This window comes from Camelus dromedarius, chromosome 29, assembly GCF_036321535.1.
Source record: "Camelus dromedarius isolate mCamDro1 chromosome 29, mCamDro1.pat, whole genome shotgun sequence".
NCBI lineage: Eukaryota > Metazoa > Chordata > Mammalia > Artiodactyla > Camelidae > Camelus > Camelus dromedarius.
The window spans coordinates 12024997-12043122 of NC_087464.1; the positions used below are offsets into that span (position 1 = coordinate 12024997).

Below are 18126 nucleotides of genomic sequence, written 5' to 3' on the forward strand. Positions count from 1 at the left end.
ATTTGCAAGGTGGCTGCCCCACCGCACAGACAGTAACGCTGATCCCTGAGAGCTTGTGGGAATTTCAGATGGTAACCACCTGTGATGTATCCCAGCAGGAAGCACATTCAATCATCTAGGGAACTACAAAAAATTCAGAAGCTGATGCCTGAGAAATCCTGATTCTGAGAGTGGCCCGGGGTTCTCAGCATGTTTTCAAAAGCTCTACAGGGGACCCTAAGTTGTGTCCAGGTTTGGGAGCCTCGAGTGTCGCCAAGGGGCAGCCAGAATGCTTGGCAGGGCACCACGCTCCTCTTCCACTGCTCTTTCCTTATTAATCACCTGGGTCTTCTGTTATCATGCAGGGGAAACTACCCTCAGTGAATAATTTGTATCTCTTGATGGAAAACAGAGTCACTGTCAAAGATTATGCAACTTGACAAGCTAATACAGTTTAGAAACTGCCGAAACTTTTGCAATTACTTACCCCAGAGTATTTAAAAGCAAATAGAGCCCTCAGAAAGCCCACAGATAAACTCCTCTGTGAGTGAATTAATTTCTAACTAATTATGAGAAATTACTACCAATTATTAAGCATCATTCCGAATCACTCACAGAATATTTTATTATGAATAATTTTGGTGACTAACTGAAAGAAGACGAAGGAAATCCTTTCTTCCCCTGGGTGAAAGCACATTGTTCCTGCCGTGGTGGCTGTGTGTTTGCAGGCTCCCCACAAAATCCACAGTCTGGTCTTCTCCGAAAGGGGGGCGGTTATCCCTTTCTCTACCCAATGTCAGGGGAAAGGGTGGGTGGAGATTGTAGGTGGGCTTGTGCTGGCAGGAGGATTTGGGGTGACTAGTGATCCTCCACATATATGTCCACCTCCTAACCCGGGGAGGCTTTGCAGATGTAATTAAATTAAGGATCTCGAGACGAGCTCATCCTGGATTACGCTGATGTGTTCTAAATCCAATGACAAGTGTCCTTATAAGAGACAGGAGAGGGGATACACAGACACAGAGGACCACGTGAAGACAAGGCAGAGACTGGAGTGACATGGCCACATGGCGAGGAACACCTGGAGCCAGCAGAAGCTGGACCGGGAGAGGAAGGATTCTCCCCTAGGGCCTGGAGAGGGAGTGCTCAGTATCTTGGTGCCCAGAACAAGAGAACACATGTCTTTTGTTTGAAGCCACCAAGTTGGCGGGGATTTGTCATGGCTGCCCCAGGACTAGCGCAGGTGTCCTCACCGATTCCACGGGGCTGCTGACCCCCAGGGGCCTGAAGCTGTTAGGGCAGCAGGATGAAGACCAAGGGCCCACCCAGGGGCGTCAGAGGGGGCATGGAAAGAGGGGTGGCAGAACGGTGGTGACAGGATTCAGCTCCTCCAGATGGTTTCTCAGCCGTCACGGTTCCAGTCTCATGCCTCTCTCTCTCCACTCCCTCACGTCCCAAACCTGACCCTCAGGAACCAGTGGGTGGGGGCGTTTTGACAGTGAGCCCAACTGAAGGGGGCAGTGTCTTACTCTGTGCGGTGACACTTTTGGTGGCAATGGTCAAGGCTGACCACTGTGCCCCGGCCTCCTGTTCTTGGCTTCCTCCCCGTGATGATGGGTTGTGATAATCAAGGCGTTCCCATCTAGTCCTAGTTACCGCTCCAACCTCATCACCTCCACTCCCTCCTCCTGATTGGTGCTCCAGCAACACAGCACAAACGCCAGACATCAGACAGCAGCTTGGCATGCCTGGAAAACTCCAAATCACCCTTCAAAACCCATTGCTCCTGGCAAGCCTTTCCTGGCCAGCCCTCTTCGTCCCCTTACAAAATGAAGTACCCTCCCTCAGGATGATCTCTCTCCATGTATTTAGATGAGGCAACGCTGCCCATGTGTACATCACACTGCACTGCTCTACTTTTCTTGTATTTGTATTTCCTGCTAGCACTTCTGATTCATGTCGGTGCCCTCAGCTCCCCGGGAAGTGAACGGCTGGGCTATCCTGACCAGTCCTTGCTGGCTCGGCCATGGCTCTATCAAAGTCAAGTGGCAAAGTGCCGACATTGGAATCCCCTCTCTACGGCTCCCCATTCTCATTCAACAATGACCACGGTGCTCTGGAAACACCACTCTGCAAAGATCAGGACAAGAGCTGCTCTCGGCTAAACAGACCTCTCCCTTTGTGGTCAGGGGTCCCATTACCTCCTGGGTAACCTGATGGCCAGCTGCGGCTTTTCATTTTCATGTCATCAGGGAGGGGCTACATACTCAAGCCACAAGGACTGCAGGAGGGGACAGCTCTCCAAAGACAAATGGGAGGACCATTGCTGCTGAAAGAGGGGATGGATGCCAGTCAACGCTGTTGCTTGGGGGTCCTCTGGGAGAAGCCGTCTGTGGTCTCCACCCTCCAGGTTCTCACTGATGCTGACCCGAGAGCCTCACTCCTTCCAGACCCAGGACCTCAGCCAGGTGCTCCTGCCACCTCCCCATCCTGAGTCCCCATACACATCTGCTAGGCTGCTGGGCTGGCTTCGGGTTTTTATTTCCAATTGATTGCTTACAGATGAAAACTGCCTCGGCAGGAGGTAAACATTTTATTTCTATCCTGACTTCTTTAGATGATGGAGAGCGGCAATTTGCCGGCTTGTGCCGAAGAAGGCCAAGTCTGTCTCTTGTCCTAGAGGTAATTACCACTACCTGATCCTCAGAGAGAGAGTCTGGTTGTGCCTCCATTTGGCCGAGGCTGGCTGGATGTTGTGCTTAATGCTTTCATTACTTCTGTCAACAACAGCTGGTGACGAGGAGCCATTTATTACAACTTCAGCTCTGGAAGAGAAAAAAAAAAAAGGGAGATGAGAGACGCGATCTGTTAGCAAGCCAACGACAAGTCTAATAGTTTTGTTTTTGCACGAGCTTGAATGTAAACTTCTTCGGAGGAGCAAAATTGCAGTTATTACCTGAGAAGGGAAGGAAGTCTATTTATCTTCTAGAATGCACAAACGCTCTCCCTCTGGTATAACCTACATATTTCCCGGGAAACGGGAAGAGGGTGATCAACTCTCTGCCTCCCCACCCCCAACCCCTAATGTTTCCTCCTAGTGAAACCTAGCAGTCACTGACAGAAGGGTGATACTTCCTCAAGCCACTTTTGCAAAACTCCAAAGAGCGGTTGCATTAACAACCAAGTATCCTCAAATGGTTTACAAACTTAATAAAGAGAAATCAAAAACCTGTATCAGGGCAATGGGATGGATGGAGCCTGTAGCTTCTCCCTCTTCTCCCGCATCCTATTACCCCCTTGTTTGTGACTCTGAGATGTCACTTCAAATACCCACCTTCTTCCAGAGTTATCCCTGCTCTTTTTCTCTCTCTCACTAGACTGTAAGCAGGCGAGTCCCCTCACTCATTTTCTATATTCCCCAATGGTCCAACATAGCAGGTACTCAATAAATAAATGTTTGTTGAATTTGAATTTGAATTCAACCCTGGGGGAGCCTGGATGGATGAAGTTGCTGGCTGGCTCTGAATGCCTGGGGCCAATCACAATTCTGGGTGCATACCATCTTTCCACCTGCCTTGGAAACACCAGGCATTACAGGACGCTTGAGTTCAGATGCTTGAAATCTATGCTAGTAGGTTTCTAAGAAACTAGGTTACAGTTACATCTCTCAAGGCAGTGGAGGAGCCAGCCTGCCTCTGCCTGATGCACACAGATGCATGTGGGTCACATCACAAGTTCCTTTTGTCTGTGCTGACAGCACATTCTCACAGTTAGAATGATAAGTGGATTTGTGATGCCAAATTCTGGAGCTTTAAAGAATTCAATCCAGACATCTATGTCCTCTGCATTTCTCTTGGAACAGCTAAGTCGAAAAAGATGAAATCCCTTTAACGAGGTCTAAGCCCAATGCTCTATTTTGCTTTTTGGAGGTAGGGAAGAAATTCATTTAGGTGTGCACACTCTCCCCGCACACTCCCATCCCCTAATTTTCCTGAATCCTCTAGCTGGTATCACTTGTCTTGAATTCAAATATATGTAACTTTTGCAGAAGACAGAAAATTCAAGGGTTTGAGTCAGGTAGATGCATTACTTTAGCTCGTAGGCTTAAAGGGAGCCTACGGAAGGAAACAGAACTGACCCTTTGCGATTTTTGCTGTTCTCATGAAAGGCAGCAGAGGGTGTAGTGTAAAGATTTCATAAGCTGTGTGATTGTGGGCAAATCACTTTAATCTCTTTGAGCCTCAGTTTCCCCATTTATAGCAAGAGAGTATAAAAGAGAAAGGTACCCGGCTCTAAGGTTCTGGAATTCTGTAAGGACCACTGGTATCTCTTGCCCCCACCGTCTTTACCTCCCAGACAAGCTATCTACTATAATGAAATTGGGTGGAAGTCCTGATTCCCTTCATAGTCTCCATTATTCAGCAAAAATGCAAGTTATGAATAAGCGCAGTGGTGGCCCAACTGCTTTCAAGTGGGTGGGCTCTTTTTCAGAAAGCAACTCTTATCCATCTGAGTTTTCCACCTCTGTGGCATCTAGACCTTGGGCCATTTCATGGTGTTTCTATTGACAGCTCCTCCCCCAAAAGTGATTAGGGAAATGCAAAGCCAAAGTGAAACAAAACAGATCTATTTGCTAAGTAAGAAGGGCACCATCCAGCAAAGAAGAGAAGCAGATTAATAGCTGCCTTACAGCAAAAACAAATGAACACAAAATCTAATTTACAAACCTATTAGATTTGCTATGTAAGCTGTTCACAGCTGATCTGATTGTACCTCTGCCTCCAGAATTCCTGCAAGACAAAGGAAATGCATTATTTATAAACCCAGCTCTTCTTTGCAAAGCCCTCTTCAATAGCCAGGAGATCCCGCAGCCTGCCTGGAGAACTACAGAGGGAGGGTGAGATCTCACCCTGGCCCCTCCAGAATGGACAGCATCCTGGCCCAGCCACAAACTCAGACATTTACAGGGAAGTAGACCTCCCAGATCCTCCTCTGCCTCCCACTTGAGCATTGTTTTAATTTGCATCAAGGTTTCCACTTGAGAATTTCTTCCATCTGAGAATTCCATTTGAGCTTTGAGACAAACTCCTTTGGGATTCATTTCCTCTGGTTAATCCCACAGGCTAGCTTGCCTTAGTATGACTCAGCACCTGCTTCCATCATGACTAAGCATTTACTCTTGCCTGACTTAGCATCTGCTGCCTGGTTTTCTCTTGTTTTCACTCACCTGTGGTAAGATGTTGGCCATTGTGCTCTCTCCAAACTTGAGACAACAGAAGTTCAACAGAGGCAGCAAGACAGACTCAACAAGTGCCTCCAACCACATGTGAGAATCATTTGGTTTTTGGTGGCAGGAAAAATAATATTAAGTGGTGTCACTTTGTGGGAGAGGGGGAGATGGATGTGTAACAGGGTCTTTTGCTCCTTCCTCTGGAGGAAAAGGTCTTGGAGCAAAAGCATTCTAAGGTCCTTTCCAGACCCACCATCTATCCAGTTCAGTCTGATTCCATTCTGGATGGGGGCTACTGGGCCGTGAAGTTTCACCCTGCTTTGCTAATCACCCTGGGCCAGGAGGTAAATGAATCTATCTGTCCCTGGTACTGAGCCCACTTTGTGCTCTGGGTATTTTTTCAAGGTTGTATGTGAGACTAATTATTTTTATTAAATTATTTTCCCCCCACTGATTTATAGGATCTGTGGTTTTAAGAAATATTTCTTCATACTCTTCTCATCTTTTAAAAGTGCCATCTAGACTTTCAGTCACAGCGTTGGTACACTCTAAAGAAACAATTAAAGTCACTGTGAAAGCTGTGTATTTAAAGAATTGAGTGACTTAATAGGAATTCTTTGGGGGACATTTAATGCCTACCTCCTCATCGGTTTTAAGTCTCGATTTTTCTATCTGCTTTCTTTAGGATTCGCATACTTGTAGATATAACACTGTGTATGTTTGTGTGTGTGTAAACGTGTATATATATATATATATGTCTTTTCCTGATAGACTGAAATGTCTTTTCAACATTATTTAGTAACAGAAAATATCCTGCCTCCTAGCCGATGACCAGACAATAGACAGCACCATGACTTACCCAGTGCCTCCCCAGATCTCCCTTTAGGTCTCAAATTTCATCACGCCCAGTCTAGTTCTTAATTACACAGACTATCATTGGTTCTTCACATTTCAATCAACACGTAATATCTCTTTTTCATCTCTCTTCATTTCCCTTTGGGATGGTGAGCTCTCCTTTCTAATTCAAGGGTCTGGAACTATCTGGCTGCTCTGACCTGTAACCATAATCCCACTCAGGTCAGGCCCCAAGAGCTTTCCTGGGCACCCTGCTGTCCACATGTCACTGACCTTTCACATGCCCGGACCCTGACCCCAGTCCTCAAAATCAGCATTCCTTGGGGGGAGGGAAGACTTGTTGGGCCAGATATAAGTCAAGTACAATAATTAAAAGTGTGGTCATAGCTCAAGACTAATAAAAGGTTAATGGAACAAAAAAGAATGCCCAGAAATGCTGCACATGAGAATTGATGTAGGAGTTTAAAAAGCCGTGATCAGTGAGAAAGTCAAGAAATGGTTTGAAGTAGTTGGCTAATAATCTGGAGGTAAGTTGGACGGAAGTCAGGTGGGCATTCCCCTACTCTAGACAGCAAGATAAATTTCAAGTGGATGTAACGAGCGTTTCTCAGACTTTAGTAATTCTCCTATTCCTATCAGCAGTCTGCCATATTTTATCACCCACACTACTATCTACGTAAGGCTTTAAATTGACTCATCTTTTAAAAACATCTTAACCTAAGCAATGCCATCTGTGGAAATATGGGTTTGACATCATGATGATATCCTCATTGGAAAAGAACACAAAGCCATTACCACAAAAATATTTATCAGTGGAATGCCTAAAACCGTCTTCCGTTGTCACCAAGAATACTTACAGCACCTCTGGGAAAAACTGAATTAAAGAGTTAACTATTTAAAGAAGGCAACCCATAAGAAATTGGTAAGAAAATGAAAGAGAATATTTATCAAATCTCGATGAGCTTCGAGGGGTGTGTGTGAAGGACTTTTTACATTCAGAAGTGTAAGAACATAACCTAGGAGAAAAACGCAGACAGATTTGACTTCATAAAGATTTAAAATCCTGCTTCTACAACCAGAAAACCTCAACAAACTCTGTTCAGCAACTTTCATGAAATCTAACAGGGCTCCAGGTGAGGACGGCACTGCACCTGTGCATCTACCTGGTTGAATGTAACCAGGGATTTGGAGAGGACTTGATGTTGGCCAACAACTCCCTCCTACTATCTGTCTCTTCTCCTGCCTCCAGGCCAGGTCCTGGGGAGCATCCGGTCCTGCTGACTTGGGTACCACAACCCATGCACTTTTTCATGCCAGTCCTTTCTCTGACTCAGGGGTTCCCACCCTCAGCACTACTGACATTCTGAGAGGGATGATTTCACTGTTGGTGGCCTTGGGGGTGGGCTGGCTATCTGTGCTCTGTAGGGTGTTTAGCTACACCCCTGGACTCTACCCACTTTATGCCAGGAGCAGCCCTCCTCACACTCCCCAAGTCATGACAGCCAAATATGTCTCCAGACTTTGCCAAATGTCCCCTGGGGCAGAGAGGCAAAATTGCCTTCATTTGAGAATCTCTGCTCTGACTCTTGTTTTCTTCCTGGTGCCTCTGAGAAGATGAATCCCCTCGCCACCACCACACCACCTTATTCTCTCTCACCAGCCAATCCATCCCGCCGCCTTTCAATGCTAAACCCCAAACCCAACCCCTGTGTCTCCCCTCAAAATCATCCCAATTTTCAATTCTCAGCCACATTTTCCTTCTCCCAAAGCACTCAATTCTGTTACAGCATGCATCAACTGCTTTTCGTATTTCATTATTTCATGGAACCCCAGGTGGGAGGCTTTAAAAAGATTTTGCCAATTACATAGTCTAAACTTTTATAGTTGAAGAAACCAAGGTCTAGAGATTTGGTTTTGCTTTCAGCTTCCTCAGCTGCTTGCCACACTAGAAGGGAAGCCCCTGGACATTGTGCATTAACCATATCTTTTATTTTCTATATCTTGTGCTGGGGCATCTGGGACCGTGCTGACTCTGGAGGGACTGCTTCTCCCAGGGTTGGTCAGTTCCTAGAGATCATAAACCACTGGCCTGAGAAATGCACCTTTCAAATGCAAACCAACCAATCTAGAGCCCATACCCCCACCACCTCCCTTACTGGGGTCTCACACTCTGGACCACTGTCCACCTGCCCTGATCACCTGGGGCCCAGGTACCAGACATCTACGCATCTATCTTGTTTAATGGAACCAGAGATTACAGTCATCCCAGACGAACAGGGACAACTCCTATGCCCCATAGTCTGCTGAACTTATTCAGATGACCCAGTCCTAAGCCTGCCCACCCTTCCGTCCCATGGAAACTACAATGAAGGCTCTTGTTCACTGTTCCCCCCTCCTCCTCTGCCTCCTGAGAGACCTGGTGCCTCTCCATGTGGCCCCGTGTGGTATGGTGCGCCACTCCTCTTGCCATCTGAGAATGTAACAAGTTACATTTTCAATGGCAGTCATCTCCTGATCTGTTGGCCTGACCATACCTAAGTAATAATAAAACCTATAAATAGCGGCACTGTTTACAACAGCCAAGACATGGAAACAATACGTCCATACACAGATTATTGAATAAATAAGATGTGATATATATATATACACATGCACACACACACACACTAGACTACAACTCAGCCATAAAAAAGAATGAAATAATGCCATTTGCAGCAACATGGATGGACCTAGATATTATCATGTTAAGTAAAGTAAGTCAGAGAAAGACAAATATTATATGATATCACTTATATGTGGAATCTAAAAAAAGATACAAATTTTATTTTCAAACCAAAAATAGACTTATGGACATAGAAAACCAACTGTGGTTACCAAAGGGTAAGGGTGGAGAGGGAGTATTGGAGTCTGGGATTAACAGATACACATCACTATATACAAAACAGATAAACAAGGACCCACTATACACACAGGGAACGATATTCAATTCCTTGTAATAACATAAAATGGAAAAGAATCTGAAAAAGATATGTATGCACATGTAAAATTGAATTGCTTTGCTGTACACCTGAAACTAACATTGTAAATCAACTATACTTCAATAAAAAAATAAAATAAAAAAAAAATAAAACCTATATTAAAACAAGGGGACCTTGTCGTGTTCACTTCTGCCTTGCATAGTACCTCGCCCAGCTGGGGCTCAGTGAATCAAATCTAACTTTAGTGCTAAGTGGGACTTTTCTTCCGAAGTCTTCCCCGCAGTTTGCATGCCAGGTTCCCACGTACTATTTCTACCTGCACAAGACACAGCTCCACCTCTCACATACCCATAGAATGGGGCAGCCCGTGATTCAAAGCAACTCAGACTGCAGATGTTTGGGCTCAAAATAAATCACATGAATTGGCAAGGGTTTTTTTTTTTTTCTAATTAGGTTTTGCCTCCATTGTTATTAAAATGAGATTACGTCCCTTGTGATGGGGGACTACTGCTTGGCTGAGTGACAGAAGATGATCAGGTGAGAAAAATTTGCTAAAGATAATTCACAAACTTCTGAAATCGTAGAAACAAAGATGCTTAGATCGTCCAAATAAGAAAATATATGGGAACAATATCACTAATTATCAGAGAAATGCAAATCAAAACTACAGTGAGGTAACACCTCACACCGGTCAGAATGGCCATCATTCAAAAGTCCACAAATGACAAAAAAGATCTCTATAAAACAAGGTATTATGTTAGTGATAACCGCTGTCCGTTTGGTAAATAGTCTCAGCCGTAGTGAGGACAGAAGTTGACTGCTTTAAAGTTCTGCATTTTAAGATGTCAATCTTCTCTCCACCACCGACATAATACTCTTTCCAAGTGGAGCGTACACAGTAAACTGAGACAGTAAATAGAAATAGTATGTTAAAAAAAAATGCCACCCACAGTTGGATCTGTTTTTAGTGAAAAGCAATTAGCAAACCTGAAAAGTGCATTTCTGTTTATACTCTTCATCCAAACCTGGTTGTTTACAGGGCAGGTCACGTTCCAGTGCGCTGGGGTCTCATAGCTGTGTCAGAATCCCCCCCATCCTTGGTTCCTCACTGGAGAGTCAGGCTCAGTGAATGAACTTTCAAGAGCTGACAGCTTTAATTAAGAATCCGGACCCAACTTAAACAGCTGATTAGTCCTGAGAATAGAAGATTAAACTAAAGCACAGTTCATGAATCTGCAGACGACTCTGCCTTCATAGTTTTGGGAGGATACCGAACGCTTGTTTTCAATTTGTGCGTAAAAACCACCGGGGGTCCTGCCTGCGGGTCCTCCAAGGACACACATACATGTGTGGCCCCATGGGCACACTGGGTAAGGAGAAAAGCAGGAAAAAGGAGGATTTGGGTTAAGTCCCATGAGCAGAGCTAGGCTTCCAACTGGGTTCAAGGGTTTTGTTTTCGTTTTTTTTGAAAGAGTTTTTCTCTTTTTGCAGTAAAATACTCATAACAGAAAATTTCCATTTCATCCCTTTATAGTGTGACATTGTGTATATTCACAATATTGTGGTGACATCGCCACTATTTATCTCCAGAATTTTTTTTCTCACCCCTGCCAACAGAAACTCTATACCTACTAAACAGTAACTCCCTCATCCCTCCTACTTCCAGCTCCTGAGAACTTCTATTCTTCTTTCTAGCTCTACAAATGTGCCTACTCTAGGCATTTTTTTATAAGTGGAACCAAACAATATTTGCCCTTTTATGTCTGGCTTCTTTGACTTAATATAATGCTTTCAATGTATCTCATCCATGTAATAGCACGTATTACATGCTAATAGCTAATAGCCTAGCTTTGGATGTGGCAGTTCTAAGGAGGTAGAACATCACAGAGACAAGGGAAGGAAAGCCCCCTCCAAAGTATTTGTGCCTGAATCATTGAGCGCCTGTGATTAGAACAGGAGCAGAGACCCCCCCCCCCCAGCTGACCCGTGCTCAAGGGCCTCAGGGGCTCTCTCGCCCAGAGCTTACTTGGCTAGAAGCTTCCTAAATGTGTGGCCGGCAAGTTGAGCTTTGATGCCCGTTTCCTCCTCCATCCGAGGAGCTGGTTGTATTTGGCCGAGTGCTCAGATGTGCAAAGGGGCACCTGACTTGGCTGGTCCAGTGCAGATCCTCGCAACAAGGCTGGTGATAAAAAGTGTCCTCAGTCACCCCGGCAGAGCGGGGAATATGGCGCTCCAGCTTTTGGGCTGGACCAGGTTTGCACACCTAAAGAGACTCCATCACAGGGTCTCCTTCATTCACTCTGAGCGGAGGCAGTTCCATGAGTGCTTGTCCACTAGGCTTGGTAGTTCTTTTCCGGTTGCTTACTGTGCGACCGTCCCCTACCACCTGGATACCACCTCCACTAGTGGAGAACCTCCAAGCTTCCCAGTCATACTGGCCTAAGGCATCTTCAGTAGACGCCACTGGGTAGTCCCTGATGAAGGACTGGTACCCATTCACCAGCTGATCAGGAGTGATGTAAAGGCTAGGGTCAGCTGGAGACCCAAAGTTCAAGGTCATACTTTCCAAGCTCCAAGACTTAGAGACTGTTGCATCCATGCCATTCACCAGCCTTTCCAATCACATCCCACAGCAATCCTAAGATTCTGTATTCTTTAGGGCACAAGCCGGCAAACTTTTCTTTCACAGGGCCAGACAGCAACTATTTTAGGCTTTGTGGGCCAAGAGGAAAAACTGAAGTTCTGATGCTGATGAAGGGAATTCAACAACCAAAAGAGAACACACATTCCCACCAATTTCTTTTTGATAAATTAAAAATATAATAAAAATGAGTTCCTTTTTATGGTAACAGGTCTAATGAGAAGAATGTACTTCTTTTGTGGGGGATAAGATTTTACTTAATTGAGGTTCAAAGTCAGCGTTCCTATTGTTGGAGTAGAAAGGTGGCCCCATCCTTCTGCAAAGCCCTGCCTTGTGTCTCTGAAACACTGTTATCTTCCCTCTGGGGAACTCACCAGATTGCGTTACCTGAATCTCTCTTTTGGATTTACACAGTATATACCCTTACAGTGTTGGAGAATTTGTCATACAGGGAAACAAATTAAAGGCACAGGCTCTGAGATAAGACTCCCAGGGTTTGCGTTCTAGACGAATTAATCTTCAGCTGTGTGATCTTTGACTGTTACTAACCTTTCTAGAAACTTCTGTTTCTTCATCTAAAAAATGAGTAATAGCATTTATTTACTTCATAGGGTTGTCGTGAAGATTAAATGAGCTGATGAATGCAACAATTCAGAATAGCACATGACATATTGTAAAGCACCCAATCTTAAAGTTATACTTATTTTGATTTTTTCCAGTTCTTTAAAAATACAAAATAATCTTGACTCCTGACTTGAGGGCCACGCAATAGCAGGTAGCTACCTGGATGTGTCCTGTGAGCCATGCTTTGCTGACTCCTGCTCCAGGATGTTAGGAGCAAAATGCAACCTTGTCCTCCACATAGTAGGCGTCTTTGCCGTATTTCCCCTGATGGCATCCTTCTGGTTGAGGTAGGCTTCTGCTGCATCAGCACAGCTTTTCTGAAGTCACAACAATAGCGAGGACCACAATCCCCTGGAGCTACCCTGGATCACAGTGAGAGCTGGAACTGGCCGGTCACTTCTGGATTGCCAGCCGGGACTCAGTGTGATGGTGCAGGGGCCCCCTGTCAGCAGCTTCACCTTTGCAGGCAGTGAACGACACTTCTGGTATAATGTTGGCACGAAAGTTAGGTTTATTCCCAGTGCCACCCATGTCTGGTACTGGTTTGCTGCTCTCCTCAAGGTCCACCCACTCATCTTCCTGCTTATCAGGTCACTGATGTGCTCAATAGTCTTTGAGATGCCTTTTCCTATACAGCAAGTTTTATCATTGCATTGGAGCTCTTGAACTTCCACTGAAGCACTGCTGGGCACAGAGCTCTGAAGACACCAGTGTAGGTTTCAGCCTTGACAGTGGTGTTTCCATGACAATTGAGATCTCAGGCACTGGGCTTCTGCAGGTGCCGTAGGTACCAATGGGAGGGGGTTACGCCAGCCAACTCATAGGCATCTCTCTTCTTATGCCTTCCTCCATGAATGCTCAGCTCCCTTATCTGCCATCCCCTCTTGCTTCTTGTTAAATATTAGCTTGGTCTGATGTATCTGTTGGCTGTGATTTCAGCCAACTTCTGCTTGTTAATCAGTTTCTGTCGGTGTATAAAAAGGAACCACCAGCTCACTCTTGGCTCTTCCCTCTGCTCAACTTCAGAAAACATCCGTGAGAACTCAGAGCTTTGATTCCAGCTAATTTCCCCAGTCTCTCTATAAAAGTGCTTATAGTCAATTGCACGTCAGAAAAGTAAACAAGTCACTTGGATGCCAAGCATTTTCCACCACACTTCTTCCCGATCGCTTCTCTTTCTCATCATGAAACTGTCACCAATAACCAGCAGAGGGGCCATATAATTTTCATGCAGACCAGGACACTTCTGGAGCAAACCGAGGCACCAACCAGAGAAGATACATTAAACTGGGATTACCAGTTCACACAGGACTTGTCATCCTCCCAATCTACACCCATCTTATAAAGGAGATGAACTATAATAAAAGACTTCTAAGAGACTGCTGCATTACGAATCCAGACCACCAAAAACCCCAGAAACTAAAGCTGTTAAAACTCAGAGGAGACACATGTATCTGCAGTTGGTTGAGCAGGAGCTGGTAAAAGCCATGGGCAGAGAAGTCTTCACCAGTAAGTTGTTCATGGCTGTAGGGCCCGTCTGAGGCCCTCCTACCCTCATTCTGAAGGCCTGGCTTTACAGTAAACCAGCGCCTCTCATCCTGCCTCGGTGTTCTGGTCACCCCAGCAGCAAGGTACATCCTACACTCAGCCATCACTGTGGCTTCACCTAGCACGTGGCTTCACCACCGGCCTCCCAGTGCAGGGCCAAGCCATGGAGCGGCGTTATCTCCTGCACTTCCAGCGTGCTCCAGGGAGGACTGTGGAATGAGGAGATGAGTCAACAAAGCTGAAGCCATCCCTCTGCTGCAGAAAGAGGAGTCAGCCTCCTGGACGCACGGCTCAGGGAGGAAGAAGAGAAACCCTGGCCTCACTCCCACCACCAATGCCCACCCCCCACATCCACCCAGTGTGTTTCAGGGCCTTTGCACTGGCTGTTCTCTCTCCCTGGAACATTTTTCCAACTGATACCCCATGGCTTCCTCCCCTCTCTTTCAAATCTTGGCTAAAAGCTGACCTACTCAAATTGGCCTTCCCTGGCCATTCCATTTAAAATGGCATGTGCTGACTCGCTCCCCTCACTGTGGGCCTCCCAGCTCTCATCTCCTTTTATCTTCTCATGACCATACCGTGTGTTAAGTGTTCCATCCACCTCTACCACTGGACTGCAAGCTCCCCACTGGAAGCGCTGTGTCTGTCTGGTTAATCACTGCACCCACAAGGCCCGGACGTCGTAAGGGGTCAGTGAGTATTTGTGAATAGAGGGAAATCTGCCTCCTCTCGTCCTTTGTCACAGCAGAGAGGCCAGCTGTCCTCTTATCCAAACCCAGAACCTCCACCTGTGCTCTGAATGCCATCTCTTCCTGCCTTTTGAGACTCTTGTTCTATCAACTATTTCTTTCCTCTTTCTCATGTATTTACAGCTTCCTTTTGGATGTGTAATCATTCTGGTATTTCTCTTGGACCTAGGATATGTTGGACTCCGTTATACAAATATTATATTAGTTCATTTAAGTCTCACAGTAGGCTTAGGATGCAGAAATGATGGCCCATTTCTACATGGGAAGAAACAGAGGCACAGAGAAGGGGAAAAACCTGCCTAGGGCCGCACAACTACTCAGTGGGGACGCCAGGATTTGAACCCAGCAGACTGGCTCAGTCCAGCTCCTCATCAATCTGCCAGCCTGCTGGCTCCCATCTACTCATGTTTATATACTGGCTTGCTCTTCCCATCTTAAATAAACCATCTAACCTTCCTTCCACGTACCCCCCGGCTGCTTCTCCATCTCTCACCAGCACTTAGCAAACTGCTTCTACACCAACGGTCTGCGATTCCTCACTCCACCCTCTCCTCGTCACTCAGTTCTGGTTTATGTTCCCATCACTAGAGCAAAAGAGCTCTTGTTTGAACACCTTAAGCATTTCTCTGTCCACATCTGATTTGAACTCTGTCAATGTTGGATGACGGCTGCACTTCCTCACTCCCGGGTAGTAAAGTTGGGGCTTCCTGGGTCTGACCAGAGGGAGGCTCCTGGAGAGACCTTCTCCCTTTGGAAGAAATAAACTCCTAGGAAGAGACATGATAAATGACCCCAACTGAAGATAAGGGTTGGAGTCCTCAGAGCAACTTTAAGATTCCTTCTGGCTCCAGTAATCCATTATTTTAAATAATCTCCTCTCAACACTATAAGGTTCCATGAACAAGGACAGAAAATCCTTCCTTGATTCTTTCTGTTCCCCTGACAGAGGCTGCCTTCAATTAAAAATTTCAATTTTTCTCTGTATCCACACCCAACCAGATTTTGTCCAGCATTACTTTCTATAGTTTTTCTTACAAAATATTCACTTTATAAAAATTTCAAAACAAAATATGATTGAATTTTTCCCCAGTAAAACAGTTTCCTGCACCCACCAAAATTTACTCCCTAAGAGTGATGCCCTCACCATCCCAGGTGGCAATCCCAGTCCGAGACGGACATATTAACGAAACACGCCCCTAGGAAGGAGAAGTGGATTCCAAGAAACCAGTGAAAATTATTAATAATTTTATTTGTTTGAGCTCCACCACATGCCTGGCACTGTCCCAGCGGCATGTTAATTTTTGCATTTTGGTCTTAGAAATGGGACACGCAGGCTCAAAATGTTAAATGATTTGCCCGGGGGTCACCCCCAGCGGATAAACTGGGAGAGCGGGGATTCAGGTCACGTGTAACCAAACCACATGTGCCTGCAGAAAGGTGGTCCCTGCACCCCGCTCTTTACCTGCTGCATGTAAGGATCTAATACCCTGCCGCCGGGGAGGTGCTGGAGACAGGCGGAAGCAAAGGTTACTCAACAAGCTGTTGTGAGACAGTTGGTGAGCTAATTGGGAAAAGATTCAAGTCAGATTCTCCAACCACACCAATAAGGATAAAATGTGATCCAGCCATTGAAAGCTACGTGTAGGGACAGTTTCATATGAAAATTCATTCAATCTTATTTCAGTCCATTTGGGCAGCCAGAACATAATACTGTTGTCTGGGAGGCTTATAAACAGTAGTAATTGTTAGCTCACAGTTCTGAAGGCGGGAAGTGCAAAATCAGGGTGCCAGCATGGCTGGGAGAGGGCCCTCTTCTGGGTCCCGGATGTCCTGTATCCTCACCTTGAAGAAGGGGCGGGGGAGCTCTCTGAAGCCTCTTCTATAAGGGCACTAATCCCATTCATGAGGGCTCCACCCTCATGACCTCATGACCCCAAGGCCCTTCCCTCCAAATTCCATCACATTGGATATTAGGATTCGAATATGTGAATTTTCAGGGATGGGGGAGACACAAACATTCAAACCACAGCACCTCCACTGGCCAGTCACTTAGTGTCCACTGTTGACAGTCACTGGGCTTCCAGCTGCAGACACAGTGTTAGCCTTGACTGTCATTTCCTGCTTTTTAAATTGTATTAGAAATATACTACCATAAAACCTTAATGGAGAGCTTGGCGGCCCTGAAAACTTCTCATTTCATTCATGTCACACGGCATGGATAAATCCGTGCTCTTTAGAGAGAAGCAGATCGCCCCTCCGACGTGCTGCGTGGGGGTCTTGAGCCTGCCTTGCTGGGACTTGAAAGGCCTCTACCTTAAGCCGGCCTTTCTTCCCTCTCTTTTGTTCAGTTCTTGACAGACCTGCACTCAGACGCCGTGTCCCTGTTAACACAGCTGCAGCCTTTTCCTGAGAAAACCCCTGGAGGGCACCCAGGTTGGGGAGGACTTCAAAGTCACTTTTCTTCTGGGTGTTTCATGTGTCCCCTTCCCCACTCTGCTGATTCTGGATAAACGCTGCCCTCCCCTCCCCCCACCCCCGACCAGCAGTCAGCACTCAGGGAACGTCACTGTCATCTGGAATGAGGACAACAGCACCACCAGTGACGGCGCTAGGGTTCTGGCTCCCAGTGGGCTCTAGCTTTGCAGCCCTTGGCCTCTCAAGGTCTCAGTGTCCTTCTCTGCAAAGCAGGGTCTTGTGGTGGGACCGCAGTGAGAAGCACCGGACAGACATGACTGTCAGCTGCAGTATCGTTACTTAAGGTGACGGTTACTGCCTTCGGGGTCAGAAGAAACCATTGCTGCATGTGAACTCTGCTGACCCCCCTTGAAACTGCTGTCCTCAGGGAAGCTGCCTTCCTCCAGTGCCGTCCGTTAGGGAGAAACAGGGAGCAGTGGACAGAAGAAGATGGAGCGTGTTAACCGTGGCAGAGCCGTGATTCCCGCCACTGCCGCTGCTCTGTCTGATGGTGTGTGTGTGTGTGTGTGGGAGCATCCAGAGGGGAGGCCTGCCTGAGATTTAATTAGTGTGTTTGCCAGAAACACAATCACAGACATAGAAGACAAACTTATTACTGGTGGGGAAGGGAGTGGGGAGGGATAAATTGGGAGTTTGGGATTTGCAGATCCTAACTACTATATATAAAATAGATAAACAACAAGGTCCTACTGCACAGCACAGGGAACTATATTCAATACCCTGTAATAGCCTATAATGAAAAAGACTATGAAAAGGAATATATATATATATATAACTGAATCACTATGCTGTACACTAGAAATTAACACAACATCATAAATCAACTATACTTCAATAAAAAAGAAATCAGTGCGTTTTCTTCAGCAAAGAAGTACTCAGCTAAATAGCACAAGAGGCACATCTGACAGTCATGTTGCCAAGAGCTGGGTGTGGCCCATGCACGGAGCCCCAATGGGATGCTTGTAGTGTGACCTGATCCCTGAGTGGATGGATGACACATCAGTCCTCCTTGCTCTGCAGACACTGAGTGAGACCCTGAAATATCCC

General features: G+C 46.0%; 1 protein-coding gene and 1 non-coding gene across 2 annotated transcripts in view; both read right to left on the bottom strand.

The window, feature by feature from the left end:
• ST8SIA2 (ST8 alpha-N-acetyl-neuraminide alpha-2,8-sialyltransferase 2) overlaps positions 1–18126 on the bottom strand; it is a 57416-nt gene that overhangs the window by 19835 nt on the left and 19455 nt on the right. Inside the window, exons 2-3 of the mRNA XM_031440506.2 lie at positions 4707–4769; positions 2676–2804 (exon numbers count right to left, since the gene is read on the bottom strand). Of these exons, the coding sequence (XP_031296366.1) occupies positions 2676–2804; positions 4707–4769 (192 nt within the window). The remainder of the gene's footprint in view (positions 1–2675; positions 2805–4706; positions 4770–18126) is intronic.
• Positions 16733–16871, bottom strand: LOC116149456 (small nucleolar RNA U109). Its single transcript, XR_004133068.1, has one exon. It is a non-coding gene; the product is annotated as a small nucleolar RNA U109 (small nucleolar RNA).